General features: G+C 42.2%; 1 protein-coding gene across 6 annotated transcripts; it reads left to right on the top strand.

Annotated features, from left to right (window-relative positions):
* Positions 1-25406, top strand: LOC121285150 (death-associated protein-like 1-B). Of its 6 annotated transcripts, none has more exons than XR_005944606.1 (5): positions 1-222; positions 2321-2416; positions 14689-14761; positions 20555-20612; positions 24831-25406. XR_005944606.1 is itself a non-coding variant. In XM_041201389.1 (4 exons), exons 2-4 carry the CDS (start codon positions 14697-14699, stop codon positions 24939-24941), a joined length of 234 nt encoding a protein of 77 aa, XP_041057323.1. In that variant the 5' UTR covers positions 37-272; positions 14689-14696; the 3' UTR covers positions 24942-25406. The 6 variants fall into 6 exon arrangements, 4 of the variants coding, with proteins under 4 accessions (XP_041057323.1, XP_041057322.1, XP_041057325.1 ...); XR_005944605.1 differs by lacking the exon at positions 2321-2416 and adding an exon at positions 7282-7385 and having other exon boundaries at positions 3-222; XM_041201389.1 differs by lacking the exon at positions 2321-2416 and having other exon boundaries at positions 37-272.
* Positions 25407-27089: the final 1683 nt, after the last annotated feature.

Here is a 27089-nt window from a genome sequence, read left to right as displayed (position 1 = left end):
ATGGATACCAAGCATGGCCTGAATTTCCACTATGTGATGATTTAAATGTAGCTGTCATTTTAAATTATTTCATCTACAGTTCATTCAAGGGATATTGCTGTTTGGAGGCGCAAGTCAATGATTATGACTCCCTCCATTGTGTAGCAGCAAACTCAAATAGGAACGCACAGAAACAGCTGCTTCGAGTCGGAAAAAAAGTTTAAACGTGGAGGGAATTTGGTTGTAAGTAGTTTCTTGGAATTATAATTGAGAATTTGGTTGGTGTAAACTAGGTAGGTGAGAATTGCTTTATTCATTAAAGTACAAGCTAGCTACCCCTCGTTTTAGTTCCAAGTTTTTTTTGAAACGCCTTGGTCTGTTTTTCGGGAGAGAGAGAGAGAGAAATCGAACTCCAGCTCCAGCTTCCATAGTTGAGTTAGTGAACTTTCATGTGTAAACACTTTACGTTTAAGTGCAAATATCGTTTTTAATGGCTTACTTTTTTACCCTTTGACGTTTTTAAAATTGTTTTTCGTTAGAATGCTAGATTTCCCATTCCTTCTACTCTGCCTTTGAATTGCGAAATTCATGACAAGTTCTCTGATGACGGGGGTGGGGTCGGAGAGAAAAGACTGAAAGTTGATACTGACGATTACATAACTTGTAATATGGTGCAAGAATGTTTTGGTGAAATATTGTTAATAACAGTTAATTTTTCTACATGATTTCTTGATTACGACATTACAGGAAGCCTGCAATTATGGTCTTCAGCTTTAGCAGTAGTTATTGAATGTTGATACCAGGTTTATTACTTTTAGGGGGAATAGGAAGGAATAGTGTGAGGAAAGTGGATCAGGGATGTGGCCGAGGTTGGATTTTAGCTACATCTTAGCAAGGTGCTGATGAGAGTCTTGGAGCCTGGATGGCTTTGACTGAACAATGGTCTTGGGTTTCATTTGAGGTAGCATACACCTCCGTGGTACTACTTACCTGCGGCTCTTAACCCCAGTTCCAGACACAGCCTTTACTCCATATCCACAGACTAGAACATTGTCTTGTTGCTATGCTCATGTTTCTTGTTGAGTTTATTGTACTTCCTGATGCCATGGGGTATGCCTATTTTTACTGAACTTAAAGCTTGTAGGTAAACTGCGGGTGATTCTTCTAATTGACATACACTCAAGGTGTGGACTTTGGTTATTTGTCTATAAAACTACTCAATCTCATAGTTGACTCAATCTCATAGTTGACTATTTCAACACCATTCATAGTCTCTGGGTTGTTCGTTTTATTGGGCAATTTTTTGCACTTGTCTGTTAAATCTGCTTCTTTCAATTCTTCTACCCTTCTATTGATATTTACAATTTTATGTACTGCAGGGTTTCTGAATTTAAGTCACTGATCTAATTTGGAAACAATAGTAGTCCCTGAGTCCTGAGATATATCAGCCAGTATTCCCTTCCCCTGGGAATTGCCGCTCTAAACAAGTATGTTCAATACAAGTTATTAATGGATCAACATTTTAGCCACCTACCCTTTTTCTTAAGTAGAAAACTCTTTGCACATAAGTAAAATAATTACTTGCATTAATATATGTAACCACAAGTCAGTGTGAAACTTCAGTTTTTTCCTTCAAAGTTAGCATTCTGGACTGAACTTATCAGGCACTGCTCATCTTGGTTCAGCTTCTAGGATTTTTGTCTAGTAGTTTGAGTTATAATTTCTCTGAAGGAGAGAAAACACATTGGTCAATATTCTCAGCAATGAGATGCACCAGACCTGTCTGTTTTCTATCTAGAATGCAATTGGATGGTGGTTGCTCTTTTGCATCCAAGAGTCCTATTGGTGTTGCTAGTTATTGATTGGGTTAGTTGATTTCTTCAGCTGACCAGGCATGGTTAATTTAGTTTGGTCAAGCTGGCCATGATAGCCTCACTTCACTATGATAGTGTAGAACTCCAGTGTTGTCAACTTGGTGCACTGTTTTAGCAGACAGCCAGCAAACAAGGAGGTTAAAAAGCACAAAACAAACACTTGCATGTTCTATTTGTAAAATGGCAAGGAAAACAATCACAAAACATAAATTTTGATCACCTGCCTGTTTTTATTTACTAATCAAAAATGAAATTTGCCTAAAAGCATTGGATGACACTGCTCTTAGCACCACTTGTTTTCTACCCTTCAGCTACTACTTTGGATGTCCAGTTTTTGCTCTGAATCCCACAACTTTGAGTTTACTAATCGTCAATGTGAAATGTATCCTGTGCGTTCAGGAAGTCTTTGAGTACACACCATTGTAGTTTAACACTAATTAGCACAATTTTTCACTTCAAAATTCAAGGAGGCCATGATGAAGAGAGAAAAGGCCCATAACATTCTGCCATTGTTAACATGCTGTAATCATAATTAAGAAGAAATTCCTGCATTTGGAACAAGAGTAAGTTTTCCAGGAAAATCTCAGCCAAGTAGATTTTCACATTAATTGCATATTAAAGCAAAATGATAAACTAGGACCTTGGCCTCAATCCAAGTACAGATATTTTATTCCATGAATATTTATTCTATTTAATTTTTCACTTCAGGAATTTGTTTTCAACCATCAATATTGAATTACTTCCAAAGTGATGTGTACTTTGTTTAATCTGTTGTCCAACAGAAGCTGAGTAACCAAGACATGAATCTGATCATCCAGGGATTTTTATTGTTTATTGCTGCAATGCCTATATCTCTGTTATAGATCTGAATATTGCAATTTAATATTTTTTATGCTATCATTTTCCTGTAACCTGTGGATTAGGATATTCTGAAAGTGATAGTTTTGGGGGGAGGAGAGCAAAATTACATTTTAAATTCCTGTCTTCAGTCCAAAAATTAGTCCATGGTGCAATAGTCTAAACAACATGTCTGTAAAGTCTTCCAGGCCGCTCAGTTAACATTTCATAAAGAGCACAAATATTTCAATATAAGAACATGTATTCTTGCTTTTGTGTGCAATTGTGAAAATACTATAATACTTGGGTACTTTTTAAAAGGAAGAGGATTTAAAGTGAAACTATTAATGCATTCTGTTTACAGCAATGTAGAAGTGTTTTTCCACAAGGTAGGATCCAAGCCTTGTTAATTAAAGTTAATTTTTTTCCCATGAATATTTGTGCCCTGTGATATGTTTGAATCCTTAAACCACAAAGGAGGCAATCTGATCTCAGGTCTGTACTGAATTAGTAATGCTCAGCTGTAATCTAAAACAGATTGTTTTTTCAAAGTATCTATTTAATTGCTTACTGCCAGTTACCCAGTCATCTTCTTAGGAACTATTTTGTGGCTGTCCGGAGGTGGGATACAGCTTGATTTGTGATAACTCCCTTACCCATGCACACTCACCCCCAGGATAAATAGCTACTCACACTAGAATTGTGTGAATAATCACTTGGGTGAAGCACTAGAGTTGCTTCAATCTGCACCAAATATGGTTACTTTAGGGAAAAATGGTTTTAAACTAATAGTGAAGTAGGAATGCCGGGTAAAGGGAGATTTAGAAATCCAAAGATAAAATTTTCAGCAATAGAGAAGTATATTGATGTGGATAAAGACAAGCTGAGTGGAACAGGAAGGGGGAAAAGTGTTGTTTAATGGTAATATTGCATCAGAGAGTGAGGTCCATGCAGGGAATAGTAGTTTTTTTAAAAAAAACAATTGAAGTCACTTTATCTGAATCATGGAACATTTGCAATAAGATAGATAAATGAGTGGCACAAATAGAGATAAATGGTTTGGATCTAATTGCCAATACAGAGACATGGTTACAAGGTGACTAAGGTTGGGAAATATTCCAGGCCACACAACATTTCAGAAAGATAGGCAGAATGGAAAAGGAGGGGTAGCCCTGATTATAAAAGATGACAAAAGGTCATTAGTGAGAAAGGGTCTTGGCTCAGAAAATCAGGAAGTAGAATCAGTGTGGGTGGAGATTTGGAATATCAATGGTCAGGAAACATTGGTGGGAGTAGTTTTATAGGCACCCCTAACTGTAATTATACCATTGGGCAGAGCGTTAAGCAAGAAATTAATGGAGCTTGTAACCAAAGCAATGTATACAGTAGTACAGAACTTGAATATTGCTGAAAAGAGAGATATGTTACCAAAGCTTTTCATCTTGCACTCATCAGGGCAAACATAATACCAAATTTCAAATTATCATAATTTATACTAGAGGAGGAAAGGGTGCTGATTGGTTGGCTCTGGCTCAGGCATTGCCATGGAGAAGCAATGAGGAATTGTGCTTCTGGGTAATTCGAAAAAGGTTTGCACATATTCCTTTTCTAATGCACCAGATATTGCCTGGATTGTTAGGCTAGTATATTATTGGATTTGTGAAAGGAGGTGAATACTAAATTGTTGTTAAATAACTCCTGAACTTTTGCTTGGTCCTTTTTGAAGTAGCTGAAGAAAACCTTGCTGTATTCTTGCAGCTATGCTCTGGGGTGTAATTAACCTTTGACCACTTTTTATTGGGTATACCGAAAGGTTTTCATTTGAACTCCTCCCACTCCATAATAAATTGTGTTTTTCTAAGGCTCCCTGGTTCTGTACTTACTGAAAGCAGCAACTCCTCTCTCTGCCATTTGGTTCTCCATGTCTGAATCAAGGCTACAAATACATTTGAAGTGGAGTGGCTCTGGAAGAATCTGCATTGTTGAGAAGGTTATTGGTGAAGTGAATATTGCTAATGGGAGGATGCTAAAGGTTAGGAGTACGAGGTATGCACTTTTATATCTAAGCTGCAGAGGAGTTTCATGCACTACGGTGGCATTCTCAGCATGAAATTCATGCAGCATGCTTCTTGTACAATGGACTTTCCATTATTGCAAATTAGTTATGCTTAATGGTGAACATCCTATTTTTCACTCACGGGATGTGGGCTTCGTTGGGGGGGGTGGGGGGTACATGTCAGAGTTGTAGCTGTACTGGAACAGTTTGGCTAGGGGTGCGGCAAGCTCTGGAGCACAAGTCTTCAGTACTATTGCCGGAATATTGTCAGGGTCCATAGCCTTTGCACTATCCAGTGTCTTTAGCTGTTTCTTGGTATCACGTTGAGTGAATCAAATTGGCTGAAGACTGGCATCTGTGATGCTGGGGACCTCCAGAGGAAGCCAAGATGGATCATCCACTCTGCACTTCTGACTGAAGATTTTTTCAAATGCATTAGCCTTCTCTTTTGCACTGATTTGCTGGGCTACTCCATCATTGAGGATGGGGATATTTGTGGCGTCTCCTCCAGTGAATTGTTTAATTGTCCACTATCATTCACGACTGGATGCGGCAGGACTGCAGAGCTTCGATCTGATCCGTTGGTTGTGGGATCACTTAGTTCTGTCTATCACTTGCTGCTGATGCTGTTTGGCACACAAGTAGTCCTGTGTTGTAGCTTCACCAAGTTGTCACCTCATTTTTAGGTATGCCTGGTGCCGCTGCTGGCTTGTCCACCTGCACTCTTCATTGAACCAGGATTGATCCCCTGGCTTGATGATAATCATAGAGTGAGGGATATGCCAGGCTATGAGGTCACAGATTGTGTTTGAGTACAATTCTTCTGCTGATGACCCACAACGCCTTATGGATGCCCAGTCTTGAGTTGTTAGACCTGTTCAAAATCTATCCCATTCCGCATGGTGGTAGTGCCACACAACATGATGGTGGGTTTCCTCAACATGAAGGCGGGACTTCGTCTCCACAATGACTGTGTGGTGGACACTCCTACAGATCCTGTCATGGACAGATGCATCTGCAGCAGGCAGGTTTGTGAGAATGAGGTCAAGTATGTTTTTCTCTCTGGCTGGTTCCCTCACCACCTGCTGCAGACCCAGTCTAGCAGCTATGTCATTTAGGACTCGGTCAGCAATGGTGCCACTCTTGGTGATGGACATTGAAGTCCCCCTCCCAGAGTACATTCTGTGCCCTTGCCACCCTCAGTGCTTCCTCCAAGTAATGTTTGACATGAGCACTAATTCATCAGCTGAGGGAGGGCGGTATGTGGTAATCAGCAGGAGGTTTCCTTTCTGTTTGACCTGATGCCATGGGACTTCATGGGGTCCGGAGTCAATGTTGAGTACTGCTGGGGCAACTCCCTCCAGACTGTATACCACTATGCAGCCACCTCTGCTGGACAGGACACCTAGAGATGATGGTGGTGTCTGGGACATTGTCTGTAAGGTATGATTCCGTGAGGGTGACTACGTCAGGCTGCTGCTTGACTAGTCTGTGAGACGGCTCTCTCAATTTTGGGACTAGCCCCCAGATGTTAGTAAGGAGGACTTTGCAGGGTCGACAGGGCTGAGTTTGCAGTTGTCGTTTCGGGTGCCTAGGTTGATGCCAGGCGATCTGTCCAGTTTCATTCCTTGTGGCTTTGTAGAGGTTTTATACAACTGAGTGGCTGCTTGCCAGGCTATTTCAGAGGGCCTTTAAGAGTCAGTTGAATCATATGTAGGCCAGACCAGGCAAGACCGGCAGATTTCCTTAGTGAACCAGATGGAATTTTACAACAATCAGCAATGGTTTAATGGTCAGATTCCAGATTTTCAAGTTCAAATTCCACCATCTGCTGTGGTGAGATTCAAACCCGGGTCCCCAGAGCATTACTCTGGGTCTCTGTATTACTAGTCCAGTGACAATACCCCTTTGCCATCATCTCCTCTCCCCACTGTAATGGAAACTAACTCGCCTATATATTAGAGGATAAATGTTGTTGGGGATGATGTAGAATTGGTGTAAAATAGTACATGCAGCAGATAAATTTGAGGACCTGAGCAGTGGTGAGAACAAGTGTATGCAAGTTTCCTTATTCGTTGGGGAAAAAGGAGACAATCAAAAACTCGTGTTTCTTTAGATGTAGATACATTAAGTACCAATCTTTTTTATATTTGAAAGTTAAGCAAAGGTATTTGTACATCTGAGCTCTAAAAATTTGTGAAATATTTGTGTAGTTATAAACAACTTTCGAATATAGAATCTCTTATTCCTACCTTGAAGTGATCAATAAGTATGTGAGATGTTCCGATTATTTGAGAAGGGCAACTGAGAGAACTCAGTAGAGATTCTTTGGGCTGAAGAATGGCCGGTGTGTTTGCCACTTTTGTACATTTTCAAAGTGGTCTTACTACGTGTCTCAGTTTTTGTTCTACTCTTGTTTTCCCATTCTACCACTAAGGGAGGCATCAGCTTCTATGACATGAAGAAATGCTTGAAAAATTTGGATGTAAGGTAAAGATAATTCTGCAGGTTTTTCTTCCATCTTCTCATCCACAGCCTCTCCATCAACTGTACTACCAAAAAGGCATTACCTTCCACATAGAGCATCTGAATTCCAAAAGTTGAGTTAACCCTCAAGGACTATTAGGTTTTTCTTCAATGTAAGTCTATTGACCATAAAAGCTTCATCTAAAAGTCAAATTAAATGATATGAATTTTCCATTTTAACTTTTAGCTATTGGAGTTTACTCTGGAGTAAAGGCTGAATTTGGTTTAATTTATAAAACTGGCATTTATGCTGTTTTTAAACTTATTCTTGGATCCAATATCGGAGCTGGTTCTGTTCAGTCAGTTAAATTTGGACTCTAAATTTTTAGGTGAAAGCAAGACATATGTTGGGAGCCATTATTTAGTAGCCAAAAACAGCAGATAGAAGATGCTGGTCTCTATGAAAGTTGAATTAAAAACAGCTTTAGTCAAACATTGATGATGTATTTCTTGACATTGTGATCTTGTATTAACTTAAATGTCACTAATTTTGCAATTGAGCGGACTTTTATTTTGATTAACTTATACCTTTATCATCACAAAGCATTTTACAGATGATATCCACTGACTCTTTGCATTGGATAGCTTTTATATTCAATGGACTCTTATAGTATAAATGACAATGTCAAGCTTTTGCCCTGTGTGAGGAACCTATTTTTGGAAAATTTGAAGGACATTAAATTGTGGACATTCTTCCTCATGAGTTATTTGTAAAAGTTTGCACTATTAATTCTGGCTGTGAATATGCCATTCTTCAAGATAAATGTCTCATGGCAAACACCTGGAGAGGGAAGATATATTTTGTATATTTAAGTTAACGAAGATCTGCTGTTGCCAGGCTCTTTAGCTGCTGCTGATTGGTTAAAAGCACCTGGCCTAAGAGAAGTATTCTCTGAACATCTTAGTCTTTGAAACAGTCAGGCAGAGTTAGCGAATGTGTGAAAGTCTTGGAAGCAGGCTGCAAGAAAAAGACTCTCTCTCTTTCCCTTTCTCTCTGCCCTACCTTTGATTTCCACCTTTCTCAGAAATGTCTCATTAGAATAAATCATCTGTTTTTTGAAAGCCTGCAAAAGCTGTGATAAGTAGAAGTCATCAAGTTTCACCAGATAATCCATCTGAAGGAAATTCCAGACCTATTATGAATAGAATTCTGTTAGATCAATAGTGTCACAATCATTTCTTCAAAATATATTCTTTTAAAAGAAACATTCCCGTACTCTGGCATCTGCAGAGGACTGTGTGTGTTTGTTTGTTTGTTTGTTTTGTCCTGTTTTGTATTTGTGTATGGGGGTTCAAATAGCTGCATTTTTAGAGCAAATTGTTATACTTCTAAACTACAACTTGTATGTTAGCCAGTTTATTAACATGTTTTTTAAAAGTTTGGTTTATAATAAATCAATTTTTTGTGTTTATTGAATGAAGCCTGGTTAGTCTTTTTATGCTGGGAATAACTGTTTCAAAGGGTAACAATTGGCCAATTTTATGGGTGAAATAAACATTTAAACTATTGTTACGACCTGTGGAGAAGTAGGGCTAGAATTACCTGTGTATTCCTCCCATCACAGTCTGTAACACATGGTCTATGGAATTTAATTACCATACTTCCAATTACTACCCCTCTGTTTACATAGTACATAGTTCACCTGATTTCATCCCTGGAGTCAGAACACAAGAATATGTAGGTCATTCAGTTCCACAAGCCTGTTTTGTTGTTGAATTATACCATGGCTGATCTGTAGCTTAACTCCAATTACCTACCTTGGGCCTGTAACCTTGATTCCCTTATCCAAAAAAAATTACCAACCTGTTTTCTTCAATTTTCAATTGGCCAACCCTTTTTGGGAACAGTTTCAAATTTCCACTAATAACCTAGTTCTAATTTTAAAATTGTAGCTAGAAGCTGTCAGCTCCTACAATCAACACTTCAGTAGATCACCTCGTAATCTTCAATATGTGAGGGAATATAAGCTTTATCTGTGCAACCTGTGTTTGTAATTCAATTTTTATTTTTCCCGATACCATACTGAACTTGCACTGCATCCTTCAAGGCCATCCTGAGATGCAGTACCCAGAATCTAACCAGAGTTTTATATAACTAACTTTCAGCTTGTTTTGGATAAAGGCAAACATTTCATTGGTCTTTTTGTCTCTTTCATCATTTGTACATGTCTGGTAGTTTTGATTTCTGTACTTATCACCTAAATCTTGGGCTTTCAGCTGACATTAGAGACCTACTGACTTTTACAACTATCTAAACTCTACTTTTTTCCTGAGTTTTTCCAGCATTTTCTGTTTTTACTTCAGATTTCCAGCATCTGCAGTATTTTGCTTTTATCTACTTTTTTCCACCCTGCTTCCTGTAAGTACACCATACCTTTCTAGTTTCAGCCTTTTTTTGCATCTGTTCTAGCACCACCTTTTCATGCCAGAATTTCTTGATTGTCACCTTCTGAACTAGACAACCAGACTGTTTTCTTGTGCTTCTAACCTACCCTTTCCCCATCCCCACAAAAAAAAAGAAAGAATCCTGTCAAATGCTTGACAGATCATCTGTCATCATAACATTTCTTCACCTACCCTCTTTCTGAAGGGACACTAGCTTCCATTATGTCCAGTTCAATTTGACCACCCCTCTCTCCCCAGGACCTTCCCACTGAGATGACAGCACTTGTCCATTCACCACCTTTTTCCACAGCACTGTCCAGGGGCCCAAGTACTGCTCCTCAGTGGGGGAGCAATTAAATGTATGACAGACATAAATACTGTATTGGGTGCAGTCTCTTCTGTATTGAGACCAAATGCAAATTGTGTCATTGCTTTGCCATACATTTTGTTCTGTTTAAGTGTGAACCTAAGCTCCCTGTTGCTTGTCACATCAATTCCCTTCCTCACTGTCTTGCCTGTCTTTGACCTCCTTCTATACAGTGCCAATATGATTCAAGGGGCCGCAGCTTTTAATTGGGCATTTACAGTCTTCTGGCTTTCAGTAACTTCTGACATTAACTATAGCTCTCTCTTTCTCTTCTGTACTAGTATCATGGGATGGGAGTGCCTGTATTTATGGACTGGGAGACCAGGAACATGTTGGTGCTGTGGATTTAAAAACTCCTTTGAAACACTGCATCCTTATGTCTGCTTTTGTTTCTTTTTATGCTTCCATTTCCAACAGCCTCATCCTCTCTTCCACCCCCAAACTTAGCTTTTTCACATGTTATCATGTAAAGTCTGCTTTTGTTTCTTTTCATGCTTCCATTTCCAACAGCCTCATCCTCTCTTCCACCCCCAACCTTAGCTTTTTCACATGTTATCATGTAAAGTTTTCAATCTCCTTTTATTTCTCAAACTAATGCTTCTAATACTTCCTGTTTCCCATTTGAGTACACCACAAGCCTGTTTCCCTTTTCCTCTTTTATGTCTATTACTTCTTTAAAAATTCCCCAGTTCTGAAGGATTTACAAGAAATGCCAATTTGTCTTTTTAACGGATGCATGTAATCTGGTGGAGATCTTGTGGCCCAACCTCTGAGCCAGAAGTTCCAGGTTCGAGTCCCACTCCAGGCTTTGATGGCCACTGAAGGCACATTCATAAAAAGCAACCAACCGGAGTTCCCAATACATTTTGAAATATCATTATGTAGGTCAATGATACAGTCAGATTGTGTACAAAATTCAAAACAGCATTTTTAAAATTAATTCATGGGATGGGGCTTCGCTGGCTGGCCAGCATTTATTGCCCATCCCTAGTTGCCCTTGAGAAGGTGGTGGTGAGCTGCCTTCATGAACTGCTGCAGTCCATGTGGTGTAGGTGCATCCACAGTATTGTTAGGGAGGGTGTTCCAGAATTTTAACCCAGCGACAGTGAAGGAACAGCGATTTATATTTCCAAGTCAGGATGATGAGTGACTTGGAGGGGAACATCCAAGTGAAGATGTTCCCATCTATCTGCTGCCCTTGTCCTTCTAAATGGTACTGGTCATGGGTTTGGAAGGTGCTGTCTAAGGAGCCTTGGTGAATTCTCTCAATGCATCTTGTAGATGGTACACACTGCTGCTATTGTGCGTCGGTGGTGGAGGAAGGGAATGTTTGTGGATGTGGCGCCAATCAAGCAGGCTGCTTTGTTCTGGACAATGCCAAACTTCTTGAGTGTTGTGGGAGCTGCCCTCATCCAAGCAAGTGAGGATTATTCCATTACACTAATGACTTGTGCCTTGCAAATGGTGGACAGGCTTTGGGGAGTCAGGAGGTGAGTTATTCATGCCTGATTTCTAGCCTTTGAATTTCTAGCCTTTGACCTGCTCTTGTAGCCACGGTATTTATATGGCTAGTCCAGTTTACTTTCTGGTCAATGGTAACCCCCAGGATGTTGATAGTGGGGGTTTCAGTGTTGGTAAATGCCATTGAACATCAAGAGGTGATGGTTGGATTCTCTCTTGTTGGAGATGGTCATTGCCTGACATGTGTGGCACGAATGTTACTTGTCAGCCCAAGCCTGGATATTGTCCATGTCTTGCTGCATTTGGACATGGACATATTCAGTATCTGAGGAGTTGTGAATGGTGCTGAACATTGTGCAATCATCAGCAAACATCCCCACTTCTGACCTTACGATGGAAGGAAGGTCATTGATGAAGCAGCTGAGTATGGTTGGGCCGAGGACACTACCCTGAGGAACTTCTGCAGTGATGTCCTGGAGTCAAGATGATTGACTTCCAGCAACCTCAACCATCTTCCTTTGTGCTAGGTGTGACTCCAACCAATGGAGATTTTTCCCCCTGATTCGCATTGTCTCCAGTTTTGCTAGGGCATCTTGATGCCACACTCGGCCAAATGAGGCCTTGATGTCAAGGGCAGTCACTCACGCCTCACCTCGGGAGTTCAACTCTTTTGTCCAAGTTTGAACCAAAGCTGTAATGAGGTCAGGAACTGAGTTGCCCTGATGGAACCCAAACTGGGCACCAGTGAACAGACGCTTGATAGCACTGTTGATGACCCCTTCCATTGATGACCCCTTCAATTGCTCTACTGATCAAGAGTAGACTGATGGGGCAGTAATTGGTTAGATTGGATTTGTCCTTTTTATGTACAGGACATACCTGGGCAATTTCCACAGCTGGGTAGATGCCACTGTTGTAGCTGTACTGAAACAACTTGGCTAGGGGCGCGGCAAGTTCTGGAGCACATGTCTTCAGTACTATAGCTGGAATATTGTCAGGGCCATAGCCTTTGCAGTATCCATTGCATTCAGCTGTTTCTTGATATCACATGCTGTGAATCGAATTGGCTGAAGAATGGCATTTGTGATGCTGGGGACCTCCCAAGCTGGGTCATCCACTCGGCACTTCTAGCTGAAGATCGTAGCAAATGCTTCAGCCTTATCTTTTGCACTGATGTTCTAGGCTCCTCCCATCATTGAGGATGGGGATATTTGTGAAGCCACCACCTCCAGTGAGTTGTTTAATTGTCCACCGCCATTCACGACTGGATGTGGCAGGACTGCAGAGCTTAGGTCTGATCCGTTCGTTGTTGGATCACTTAACTCTATCACTTGCTGCTTATGCTGTCTGGCATGCAGGTAGTCCTGTGTTATAGCTTCACCACGTTGACACCTCATTTTTAGGTATTCCCTGGTGCTGCTCCTCGCATGCCTTCCTGCACTTTTCATTGAACCAGGATTGATCCCCTGGCTTGATGGTAATGGTAGAGTGAGGGATATGCCAGGCCATGAGCTTACAGATTGTGTTAGAGTATAATTTTGCTGCTGCTGATCCACAGCACCTCATGGATGCCCAGTCTTCAGTTGCTAGATCTGTTCAAAATCTGTCCCATTTAACGTGGTGGTAGTGCCACACAACACAATGGAGGGTATCCTCAATGTTTAGGTGGGACTTCATCTCCACAACGACAGTGTGGTGGTCACTCCTACCGATCCTGTTATGGACAGATGCTCCTGCGGTAGGCAGGTTGGTGAGGATGAAGTCCAGTTTGTTTTTCCCTCTTGTTGGTTCCCTCACCACCTGCCACAGACCCAGTCTAATAGCTATCTCATTTAGGACTTTGCCAGCTCAGTAGTGGTGCTACTGAGCCACTCTTGGTGATGGACATTGACGTTCCCCACCCGGAGTACATTGTGTGCCTTTGCCACCCTCAGTGCTTCCTCCCAAGTGGTGCTCAACATGGAGGAGCACTAATTCATCGACTGAGGGAGGGTGGTACCTGGTAATCAGCAGGAGGTTTCCTTGACCAGGTTTGACCTGATGCCATGAGACTTCATGAGGTCCAGAGGTTGAGGACTCCCAGAACAACTCCCTCCTGACTGTATACCACTGTGCCGCCACTGCCTCTGCTGGGTCTATCCTGCCGCTGGGATAGGACATACCCGGAGATTATGGTGTCTGGGACATTATCTGTAATATAGTCATCCTCGTGGAATCATGTCAGGCTATTGCTTGACTAGTCTTTGAGTTAGCTCTCCCAATTTTGGCACTAGCCCCCAAATATTAGTAAGGAGGACGTTGTAGGGTTGACATGGCTGAGATTCTGAAATGACCCAGCTGTTCTGTTTTTTCGTGATGGTGGCTGACGGATTAATGTTGATTCAGGACTCCAGGAGGGCTGTCTTAATCTTCAAATAGTACCACATGAAAAGGGCTTTGAACTAATGTTGCATCCAAGAAGTGACATTTTTGATCATCTAGCACTCCCTTAGTCCTGCAATTATTGGCTAGATTATGCACTGAGGTTCTAGAGTAGGGCTTGAAAAGGAATGTCACTGTGAGGCAGGGTTACCCAATAATGTGACAGCACTTTTGAATATAACTTGGTTCCAGAATTTTTGCTCCAGTTGGCAATTATCAACTGTCAGATTTGAATTTGAAAGTTTATCTTATGTGCACTTCTTCACACCTGATTTAAGATGAAAGCATAGCCAATTTCCCCACACCCTCCCTATGGCTTTGCACCATCAACCCTTTTGTCATTTAATTTCCCCTGCCTTCTACACTGTCGCAGACCTCCCCTTTTAATTTTTCATGTCCTCTCCCCTCAACTTGGTTGAAACCTATTAAATCTCTACCTTTTCCCAGTTCTGATGAAATGTCATGGACCTGAAATGTTGATTCTATTTCTCTCTTCAAAGATGCTACTGGACATGACGATTTCCAACATTTTTTTTCTAGTATATACTAGACCGGTCAGTCCATGATTTCTGATTGGTCTAGCCATTGAACAAAACATTAGTTGGAATTGGTACATTTTTAAGTGTGGCAATAGCAAGATTAGCAGCACCAATCACTAAAATGTTGAGTAGCTATTATAAAGCAATTTAATTGGGTCAGACATTTGACCAAACATATTTGTATTTAACTACTGTAAAGTGAAATTATGCACTGAATTGCTGCTTATTTTCTACTCTCAAAAGGCAGTGATATGAGGGTTGCCACAAAAGAAGAGGAAAATGGAAGTGATCAAAAAACCAAGAAATGTATTCCGAGGTAAATGATTCTATACCCTTTTTCTGATTTGTGCTTGAGCAAATGGACAAGGCAGGTGGCTATTTGAAAAGATATTGTGAAAATATCATACTAGTAGCCACTTAGTCCTTCAAACAATAGTTAATGGGATATGATGAACTGAGGTAGGATCTTCTTGAATGTCTTATGAACAATCTTTCTCCATCTGAGGACAGAATCATTCCTTTTCATGACATGGCTAGAGAAAGTTTACTAGGCTGATTCCTGGGATGGTGGTGGGGGCTTGTCTTATGAAGAAAAGTTGGGTCTGTGCTCATTGGAGTTTAGAAGAATGAGGTGATCTTATTGAAACATGTATGATCCTGAGGAGATCTGACATGGTAGATGCTGAAAGGTTGTACCTCTCCTGCCCCCACCATGGGGGAATCGAGAACTATGGGGTGCAGTTCAAAAATAAGGGTCTCCCATTTAAGATGGAGATGAGGAGGAATTTCTTCTCTCAAGAAGGTCTTTAGTACTTGGAATTCTCTTCCATAGAGAGCAGCAAAGGTTGGGTCATTGAATATATTCCAAGCTGAGTTACTTTTTTTTTTGATCAACAAGGGAGACCAGGGTTATGGGGGTGCAGGCAGGAAAGTGGAGTTAAGGCCACAGTTAGATCAGCCCTTATCTTAAATGGCAGAGCAGGCTTGGGGGGGCCAAATGGTCTGCTCTTCTTTCTTAGCCTGTTGATCACAAGACTTGGGACCTTGGTTGAAAGTGATTAACAGCAGAAACTATATTGGGGAAAGTCTCAATGTATTTAAAAGAAAACTTGCTAAACAACTAATACCCCCTTTCATTCTCATTGTGCACTTTAAAGGAGGCGATGGCATAGTGGTATTGTCACTGGACTAGTAATCCATTGACCTAGGGTAATGCTCAGGGGTCTCAGGCTCGAATCCCACCACAGCAGATGGTGGAATTTGAATTCAATAAAAATCTGGAATTAAAGTCTAATGATGACCATGAAACCATTGTCAATTGTGGTAAAAACCATTCTGGTTCACTAATGTCCTTTTAGGGAAGGAAAACTACACGTGACTCCAGACCCACAGCAATGTGGTTGGCTCTTAAATCAGTTGTATTAAACCACTACAGAGTCTCGAAAAAGAAATGAAGCCAGATGGACCACCCGGCATTGACCTAGGCACCGGAAATGACAACTGCAAAGTCCTCCTTGCTAACATCTGGAGGCTAGTGCCAAACTTGGGAGAGCTGTCTCACAGACTAGTCAAGCAACAGCCTGACATAGTCAACCTCACAGAATCATATCTTACAGATAGCGTCCCAGACATCACCATCAGCATCTCTGGGTATGTCCTGTGCCACCGCAGGACAGAACCAGCAGAGGAGGCGGCACAGTGGTATACAGTCGGGAAGGAGTTGCCCTGGGAGTCCTGAACATTGACTCCGGACCCCAAAAGTCTCACGGCATCAGGTCAAACATGGGCAAGGAAACCTCCTGCTGATTATCACGTAGTGCCTTCCCTCAGCTGATGAATCAGTGCTCCTCCATGTTGAGCACCACTTGGAGGAAGTACTGAGAGTGGTAAGGGTGCACAATGTACTCTAGGTGGGCGACATCAATGTCCATCACCAAGAGTGATCAGTAGCACCACTGCTGACCTAGCTGGCCGAGTTATAAGGGCATAGCTACAGGATTGGGTCTGCAGCAGGTAGTGAGGGGACCAACAACAGGAAAAAAACATACTTGACCTCATCCTCACCAACTTGCCTGTTGCAGATGCATCTGTCCATGACAGGATCAGTAGGAGTGACCACCGCACTGTTGTTGTGGAGACGAAGTCTTGACTTCACATTGAGCATACACTCCATCGTGTTGTGTAGCACTACCACCATGTTAAATGGGACAGATTTTGAACAGATCTAGCAACTGAAGACTGGGCATCCATGAGGCGCTGTGGGCCATCAGCAGCAGAATTGTACTCGAACACAATCTCATGGCCCGGCATATCCATCATTCTACTAATTACCATCAAGCCAGGGGATCAATGAAGAGTGCAGGAGGGCATGCCACGAGCAACACCAGGCATATGTAAAAATGAGGTGTCAACTTAGTGGAGCTGTAACACGGAACTACTTGTGTGCCAAACAGCATAAGCAGCAAGTTATAGACAGAGCTAAGCGATCCCACAACCAACGGATCAGATCTGCAGTCCTACCACACCCAGTCAAGAATGGTGGTGGACAATTAAACAACTCACTGGAGGAGGTGGCTCTGCAAATATCCCCATTCTCCATGATGGGTGAGCCCAGCACATCAGTTCAAAAGATGAGGCTGAAGCATTTGCTACAATTTTCAGCCAAAAGTGCTGAGTGGATGATCCAGCTCTGGCTCCTCCGGAGGTCCCCAGCATCACAGATGCCAGTCTTTAGCCAAATCGATTCACTCCACACTATTAAACGGCTGAAGGTACTGGATAGTCCAAAGGCTATGGGCCCTGACAATACTCCGGCAGTGCTGAAGACTTGTGCTCCAGTACTTGTCGTGCCCCTAGCCAAGCTGTTCCAGTACAGCTATGACACTGGCATCTACCTGGCTTTGTGGAAAATTGCCCAGGTGTATCCTGCACACAAAGCAGGACAAATCGAACCCAGCCAATTACCACCCCATCAGTCTAATCATCATCAGTAAAGTACTGGAAGGGGTCATCAACAGTGCTATCAAGTGGCAGTTGCATAGCAATGACCTGCACACTGATGCCCAGCTTCCAGTTTGGGTGCCACCAGGGCCACTCAGCTCCTGACCTCATTACTGCCTTGGTTCAAACATGGATAAAAGAGTTGAACTCATGAGGTGAGTGACTGCCCTTGACATAAATGCAGCATTTCACTGAGCGTGGCTTCCAGGAGCCTTAGCAAAACTGGAGTCAATGGGAATCTGGGAACTCTTTCCACTGGTTGGAATCATATCTAGCATGATAGAAGGTGGTTGTGGTTGTTGGAGGTCCGTCAACTCAGCTCCAGGATATCACTGCAGGAGTTCCTCGGGGTAGCATCCTTGGTCCAACCATATTCAGCTGCTTCATCAATGACCTTCCTTCCATCATAAGGTCAGAAGCAGGGAGGTTCCCTGATGATTACCATTCCTCAGATACTGAAGCAGTCCATGTCCAAATGCAGCAAGACCTGCACAATATCCAGTCTTGGGCTGACAAGTGGCAAGTAACATTCATGCCAATCAATGACCATCTCCAACAAGAGAGAATCCAACCATCACCCCTTGATATTCAATGGCATCACTGAATCCCCTGCTATCAACATCCTGGAGGTTACCATTGACCAGAAACTGAACTGAATGAATAAAAAAAAAACGAACCTATTATAAAAGCTAGAATGCATCCAAGAGCCCCCAAATATCCCAAATAAACAATTTGATGACAGAACTGCTAATCTCAGCAGCCATCTAAACAGAAAACATATATGCAAGCAATTGAAAGTAGTTTTTTAAAAAAATAGAAATTGCTATTTGCCTTACAAGGCTGCACTAACAGTACTGTAAAATGTATTTTAACATTTATTTCATTTAAGTATTTAAATTCATTTCAGGACTTCAATGTTTACTTGCATTACATTAAAAGTTATACAAACTCATAAGGGCAATTGTCTTTGAAAGATTAAAAGCCGTTTTCAAAAAAGCTTAAGAACCTCCAAAGCAAACCACCCTAACGCAGCAAGCTGTTAGACTAAAAAGGACATTCCTTGTGCCACTGACAGCAAAGGGGGCATGGCCTCGGCACTTCTGCACCTCACAACCATCCCTCCTGGCTGCCTTCTCTGATGGTTGCATCCTGCAGCTGGGACAGGGAGTCACTTAAGGCTGTTAAGTGGAAATTTATGAACTTGATATGCCACTTTTAAAAGCCCAGTTACACAGTGTTCAACAAATTATAATTTTTTCCAAGGGTTTTTAATGAGACTAGTATAAAAGGGCAAATTTTAATCTGTTCAGTGACTGACTTGATTGCAGTCAAAAAATTGCAATGGTACATACTAAGAAGAAACATAGAATCACTTGCATCAAGTTCTGGATTTCTGTGAACAACCAGAAGTTTGTCAGTTTCAGATGAGTATTGATGGCAAACAGTGGCTGTTTTGCCATCACTATTGTTGCAAAATCCAGGTGTTTTTTTTTTAAATATCCATTTCATCAATCTCCTGAACTTGACTTTGCTGCCAAGAGGCAGGTAGGTGACCTTGTCCAGCCCTATATAAAAGTTAATTTAAGTTAGTACTGTAAGGCACAACTTGGTTTTCTCAATAAATGAGGTATCCGAAAATGTGGAATCCAGCCTTGTATAGCCAATCTTCAATGCCTATATTCCAAAAAAACTTCTTTATATAGTTCTTTAACATGGTGAAACATCCTGCAGTACTTTCAGGAGTGTTATAAAGCAAAATTTAACACTGAGACACGTGAGATATTGGGCAGATGACCAATACCTTGCTCAAATAGGTAGTTTTAAATAATCAGTTATTATGGCACAGAAGGAGGCCATTTGGCCCATTAAAAGAAGGAAAAAATGTGGAGAGGGTTAGGGAGAAATTCTGGAGTTTACAGCCTTGCCAGTTGGAAATATGCTGGACCAATTAAAATCATATTGTTCTGGTCAGGAGGGGGGTTACTTTAAACAGCACTAATTTCTCCTCTCGCCACCTGTCCATAAACGGGCTTTTTTGCTTTGTTTCCCCTTTTATAAGCAGTAGTGTATTTCCCAACCCCTTGGTTTTGGTGCAATCCAGTTTTCTATTAATAACCCCACAGCAAACTAGAGATGGGATTAACTCAAAGGGCTAGTTTATTTGCACACACTCAAAAACACGGAAGGAGGGTTGCAATGTTGCTTCCATACGAGAGGGATAGAGAAAAGAGCTTTACGGTGCAGAGACCATAGAGAAAAGAGAGATTGTTTCACGTGGATTCCATACTCCAGTCCAATGAGGTATTCCTTCACGGAGGTTGGGCTGAAAACTCATACAGTATAATTCACTTTGGTGGTGTGGACTTCACACGATGTGAGGCATGCAGAGATGAATCAGTCTTGTGATGGTACAGAATTTCAAGCAGAAGTATATATGGGGCCGAGTGTTCAACCAGGGGGCAGAGCTCCTTTTCTGAGCCCGCCAGTTACAAGGTACAGCAGATGGAGACTATGCAGTTTTGCAAGTCAATATTACTTGTTTCACAAGCCAGAGAAGCCCATGTCACATGGATCCCACCTCCACCATCCTTGGAATCCAGATGATGGATACACATCCTTTGTCAAAGAGTCTTGGCCATTAGGAATTGAAAGGAATGCTGTGGGACCTTTGTCTAGCCGATGATCCACCTCCTGGCCATCTGGAGTTATTAAATGAAGATGGCCTTTGTACAGCCCAACTTCAAAGAGAGTTTTACAATCTGCAGAGGGTCGTTTGGGGCTCCTCGGAACTGACGAGGTTTTTTCCTAAAGCTGCCAAGTAGTTTATTTTGTTCAGAGGTCAAAGACAGACACGGTTTCGGCCATTTCAAGGTCATGGCGGGCTTTGAAAACATGGAAACGTTGAGAATAAGCATTCTAAAATTGTGACTTTTGCTTAATCAGAAGCAAATATAGATTAGGAAGAATCTGGGTAATGGCTGAACAAGATTTAGTATAAGTTTTGTGTTTGTGTCTGGTTTTAGTTTCTTTAGCTTCTCATCCGTTATGGATTATAAACCTATCCAATTTCTAGCTATGTAACTGAAGTACTCAAGTTTTCTTTTTGCAGTACTGCTGCTATCAACTCATCAAAAAGGAGTTTTATATTGGCTAGAACCATTGACAAGGTGAGTAATTGGATTCTTTTGAAGATATTTTACTGGTATTTTTAATTCAAAACAAGGTTGAGTCTACAAAAATGTACACTTAGAATTTAAGTTTTTAAAACTACACTTATTTTCTCGGTTTCCCTTTTGAGAGTCAAGTAACCCTTTGAGTAAGTGGATGTTGGATAAGGACAAGATAATAAAAAAAATATAAAAACAAAAAACTGCAGATGCTAGATTTCCAAAACAAAAACAGAATTACCTGGAAAAACTCAGCAGGTCTGGCAGCATCGGCGGAGAAGAAAAGATTTGACGTTTCGAGTCCTCATGACCCTTCCACAGAACTGGGTGAATCCAAGGAGAGGGGTGAAATATAAGCTGGTTTAAGGTGGGGGGCAGGGGGAGAGAAGTGCAGGGGGGGTGGGGGGTGGTTGTAGGGACAAGCAAGCAGTGATAGGAGCAGATAATCAAAAGATGTCACAGACAAAAGAACAAAGTCTCCGGGCCCACTTCTTTGGGCAGGAGTCCGCTCCCTGTTCAAAGGATCCTTTTACCCACCTCCAATATTCTCCCTCCACCTGGACCCCTCCATCTGGATTCTTACCTTCTCTTGATCTTTTCATTGAGAACTGTCGGCGCAACATTAGTCGTCTCAATTTCTCTGCTCCTCTCACCCATTCTAATCTGTCTCTCTCTGAACTTACTGCACTCCATTCTCTCAGGTCCAACCCCAACATTGTCATCAAACCCGCTGACAAGGGTGGTGCTGTTGTTGTCTGGCGCACTGACCTCTACCTTGCCGAGGCTGAGCGTCAACTCGCAGACACTTCCTCCTACCTCTTCCTGGACCATGACCCCACCACTGAACATCAAGCCATTGTTTCCAGGACTGTCACTGACCTCATCTCCTCTGGAGATCTTCCTCCCACAGCTTCTAACCTGATAGTCGCCCAACCTCGGACGGCCCGCTTCTACCTCCAACCCAAAATTCACAAACAGAACTGTTCCGGTAGACCGATTGTGTCAGCTTGCTCCTGCCCCACGGAACTCATTTCTCGTTATCTTGACTTCCTTCTCTCTCCCCTTGTCCAGTCCCTTCCCACCTACATCCATGATTCCTCTGACACCTTATGTCACATCAACAGTTTCCAGTTCCCTGGCCCCAACCGCATCCTCTTCACCATGGACATCCAATCCCTCTACACCTCCATCCCCCACCTTGATGATCTGAGGGCCCTTAGCTTCTTCCTCAAACAGAGGCCAGAACAATCCCCATCCACCACTACTCTCCTCCGTCTGGCTGAACTTGTTCTCACACTGAACAATTTCTCCTTCAACTCCTCTCACTTCCTCCAAATAAAAGGTGTGGCTATGGGTACCCGCATGGGCCCCAGCTATGCCTGTATCTTTATGGGGTATGTGGAACATTCCTTGTTCCAGTCCTACTCCGGCCCCCTTCCCCAACTCTTTCTCCGGTACATCGATGATTAATTCGTTGCTGCTTCATGCTCTTGTCGGGACTTGGAAAATTTTATTAATTTTGCTTCCAATCTCCACCCCTCCATCATTTTCACGTGGTCCATCTCTGACACTTCCCTTCCTTGACCTTTCTGTCTCAATCTCTGGTGATAGACTGTCCACCAATATCCAGTACAAGCCTACCAACTCCCACAGCTATCTCGACTACTGCTCCTCACACCCCGCTTCCTGTAAGGACCATCCCATTCTCTCAGTTCCTTCACCTCTGTCGCATCTGTTCTGATGATGCTAACTTCAAAAACAGTTCCTCTGACATGTCCTCGTTCTTCCTTAACCAGGGTTTTCCATCCATGGTCGTTGACAGGGCCCTCAACCGTGTCCGGCCCTTGTCCCGCGCATCTGCCCTCATGCCTTCTCCTCCCTCCCAGAAACATGATTGGGTCCCCCTTGTCCTCACTTATCACCCCATCAGCCTCCGCATTCAAAGGATCATCCTCCGCCATTTCCGCCAACTGCAGCATGATGCCACCACCAATCACATCTTCCCTTCACCCCCCTGGTGGCATTCCATAGGGGTCGTTCCCTCCGGGACACCCTGGTCCACTCCTCCATCAACCCCCACCTATGGCACTTCCCCATGCCCACGCAAAAGATGCAATACCTGCCCCTTCACTTCCTCTCTCCTCACCGTCCAAGGGCCCAAACACTCCTTTCAAGTGAAGCAGCATTTCACTTGCATTTCCCCCAACTTAGTCTACTGCATTCGTTGCTCCCAATGTGGTCTCCTCTACATTGGAGAGACCAAACGTAAACTAGGCGACTGCTTTGCAGAACAGCTGCAGTCTGTCCGCAAGAATGACCCAAACCTCCCTGTCGCTTGCCATTTTAACACACTACCCTGCTATCTTGCCCACATGTCTGTCCTTGGCTTGCTGCATTGTTCCAGTGAAGCCCAACGCAAACTGGAGGAACAGCGCCTCATCTTCCGACTAGTCAATTTACAGCCTTCCGGACTGAATATTGAATTCAACAACTTTAGATCTTGACCTCCCTCCTCCATCCCCACCCCCTTTCTGTTTCTTCCAATAATTTATATAGATTTTTCTTTCCCACCTATTTCCATTGTTTTTAAATCTTTTATGCCCCCCACCCCCACTAGAGCTATACCTTGAGTGCCCTACCATCCATTCTTAATTAGCACATTCGTTTAGATAATATCACCAACTTCAACACCTCTATGTTCTTTTGTCTGTGACATCTTTTGATTTTCTGCTCCTATCACTGCTTGCTTGGCCCTACAACCACCCCACCCCACTCCACTCTTTCCCCAGCTTATATTTCACCCCTCTCCTTGGATTCATCCAGCTCTGCTGAAGGGTCATGAGGACTCGAAACGTCAACTCTTTTCTTCTCCGCTGATGCTGCCAGACCTGCTGAGTTTTTCCAGGTAATTCTGAGGATAAGATGATGTCTGGTTATAATATCCACTTCTCTTTCCATGCAACCCCCACCGACCCCCCCGCCAATCCAACCTAAAAAAAAAATAATTCAGTAGCTCAAATGTCTATTCTTGCGCTATGATATTGGATGAGGTACTGGAACCTAACCATTACCTGTGGACTGAAAGCCCTGCCCTGCCTGTTTTAAAAACCTTTTTTAACATCTTTAAAACAAGGGTGTTTTGGGAGTCCTGTGGATGGAAACCTGTTTTTCTTTTTAAAAGGTATTGGCCTTTTTGTTTCCTAACATCTTGGAAAAATCTCAAACCAGACTGGTGACTTTGGAAACTATTTTATTGATTGGTGAGGTGAGAGTGACTGCCCTTGACATCAAGGCAGCATTTGATGGAATGTGGCATCAGGGAGCCCTAGCAAACTGGAGTCAATGGGAATCAATGGGAAATATCTCTGCTGATTGGAGTCATACTTAGCATAAAGGACGATGTTTGTGGTTGTTGGAGGTCAATGATCTCAGTTCCAGGACATCACTGCAGGAGTTCCTCAGGGCAGTGTCTTAGGCTCAACCGTCTTCAAGGTTAGAAGTGGGGATATTCATTTATGATTGTGCAATGTTCAGCCACACAAACTACAGCAGTTCAAGAAAGTGACTTTCTACCAACCTGAGGGCAATATTGGCTTTGTCAGTGATGCCCACATCCCCAGAATGAGTAATAGAAAATGGTGTCATATTCATGTATGTAAATAATATGTTGTCTGACCTCCGTTGAGAGCAAAGAGGTGATGGCATTATAAAGATAATCTAGTGATTATATAATTTTTAATGATGAGTCCGCAAAACAGCCAAAAATCTCAAATCACCAGTTAATTCTCTCTAGCAGAAACAATTTAATTATTCATTAGGGCAACAAAGGAGGGGGAAAGGAAGGGACTGAGAAACAGCTGGCAAACAAAACCCCCTGTTGTGGTGGATAATTGGCTGAGATTATGCTGGCATATGCCAAATGGTTGCTTCAAGTGGGATTTCAAAAGCCATGCAGGTGAGGTGCTCCCAGTGATCTTGAAAATGCCATCACTCCAGATGCAATCACCACGCAACTACTGGGATTGTGCACGTAGGATTTTTTGTTGCTTTTAAAATTCCCTGTCAATCTGGCTGTGGTTTATGTTTCCACATATGCAGTCAAGGGTACATGCCTGGAAAAGAAATTGTCTTTTGATCCTGTAGCCCTAAACAAACTCTTCAAAGAAATTGTTCTACATTTCCTCGCACGCTGATAACTTGTTTTTATTCCCTCCTTAGCTGAGCCGTAAATTTCCACCTGAAAATTCATCGCAAAAGCATCAGCCTGCTTTGGACAGGATTCCACTACCGAGACAATTTCACACCATTAACCAGCCTCGCAAATGTTGAAAGAAGTTACCTGTGCAACATATGACAGTCACCATGCAGAGTGAAGAAATCATTGATAACATGTTTAAAATGTAAATATCAGTCTCTTCCAAGTTATACAATGCTACTGCTCCTTGCATTATCCTTAAACTACTAGAAACCTTCCTGGCCAAATGTGACATTAGTCCAACATGTTTTTTGCTTGCAAGGGTGTATAAGAGTTATGTAGTTAGTGTCTCCTGGGCTAATTGATCTATTGAAAATTTATCTTCAATAAGTAAAACAGCTGTGACAGTTACCCTTTTTAATTTTGTCTTCTCGAACTAAATGGTAAGTGTCTAAGAGTATTAGTACAGTAGAAGTTCCATAGGATATTAATCCATTTATGGTGTAGCTTGTACCTGGGGTGATTGAAGGGACCAAAATGAGGATTAGCTATGTTTACTCTCACCCCCATATTGGTAATAAACTACTACTTTTGATGCACTCACAATGGTGCTTGTTTCTTATTTCTATTTTGAATCTTAATTCCTCCACCCTTCAAAAATATGAATTTAAGTAGTACAAGATGTATTTCTTGGTATTCAAATTGAATGAATTGGCTCAATGGTGAACATGAAACCATTATCGATTGTCGTAAAAACCCATCTGGTTCACTAATGTCCTTTAGGGAAGGAAACCTGCCATCCTTTCCTGGTGTGGCCTACATGTGATTCCAGACCCACAGCAATGTGGTTGACTCTTAAATGCCCTCTGAAATGACCTAGCAAGCTACTCAGTTCAAGGGCAATTTGGGATGGGTAACAAATGCCTTGCCAGCGATGCTCACATCCCATGAAAGAACAAATAAATAAAATTTGTCTCATGCATGTTACGAATTCAGATGATAGATGCAGCCTGTTTGGCTAAAAGGTATAAATATTTTGGATGCTGTTCAAGCAATTTTTCATTTTTAAATTCCTATACAATTTACATGAACACATTGTGCAGACATTTGTAGTTGTGTGGAAATCATGCTCATTATGATATGACAGCTTATTGTTATGATGCACCATCTGACCTTGTCTGTGTGATATGGATTTACTAACTACCAATAAGGTACACTTCCATGTTGCAATTTGGGAAAATCCAAGGAAGTGCTTCTTCAGTGACTTGTTTATTCCATGGAGCCAGATCAGGGCAACATTGGTTGTAGTCTTAAACGTCTTTGAATCCAGATTGCTGCATGAAGCCTGGCATGTAAATCGTTTAGAAAAATAACATGCATCAAAGTTATCTTTGAGCAAGATACAGGTCTCAAATTAGCAATGCATTCTGACAGCATCCAGGACAAAGCATTCTGCTCAGTTGACAGTCCATCCACTTTCTCTCACCACAATACTGGAGCTGCAGTATCCTATCTGCGGGATGCACTGCAGCACTAACTAAAGTTTTTGACGGCACTTCTTGTCCATCTGGAAGGGAACTTAAGTGATGGTGTTAGCATATGCCAGCTGCCCATGTCCTCGAGTCCCACAACGTCCTGACTTACATATTATCATTCCTTTACGGTCATTGGGTCAAAATCCTGGAACTCCTTACCTAACAGCCTGGGGGAGAACCTTTACCGCACGGATGGGTCTGCTTCTTGAAGTCAGGGGGGTCTTACACATCCATATGAGAGGGAAGACAAGGCCTTAGTTTAACATCTCATCTGAAAAACAGCACTTCCAACTGTGCAGCACTTCCTCAATATTGCAGCAGAGTGCCAACCTGAATTTTTGTGCTTACCTGTCCAGAGTGGGACCTGAACCCACAACCTTCCAACAGAGGCAAGAATGCTACCCATTGAGCCACAGCTGCCACAAGTCAGTTAGGGATGGGCAATAAATGCTGCCTTGTTAATGACACCAAATCCCCATAATGATTTTTTTAAAGTGAACATTTGTATACCAAAATTAATGTAAACAATAACAACAGTTGAAGAAAGTATTGGTGCTAAGGAGTCTCAAATCTTGGGTTCCAAAAGTAGAGAAGAATATCACACATGCCCTAACCATAATCTTCCAAGATTCTGTTGATTTGAGAACTGGTCATTTTTAGATTGGAAAATTATGCATGTCACTCCTCAGTTTTAAGGAAGGTCAAAAGATAATTGTAGAGCAAGTAGCCTAACATCTGTTGTCTGGA

The sequence above is a fragment of the Carcharodon carcharias genome, chromosome 12 (assembly GCF_017639515.1).
Source record: "Carcharodon carcharias isolate sCarCar2 chromosome 12, sCarCar2.pri, whole genome shotgun sequence".
Classification (NCBI taxonomy): domain Eukaryota; kingdom Metazoa; phylum Chordata; class Chondrichthyes; order Lamniformes; family Lamnidae; genus Carcharodon; species Carcharodon carcharias.
This window is presented reverse-complemented; position numbering and strand designations above follow the sequence as displayed.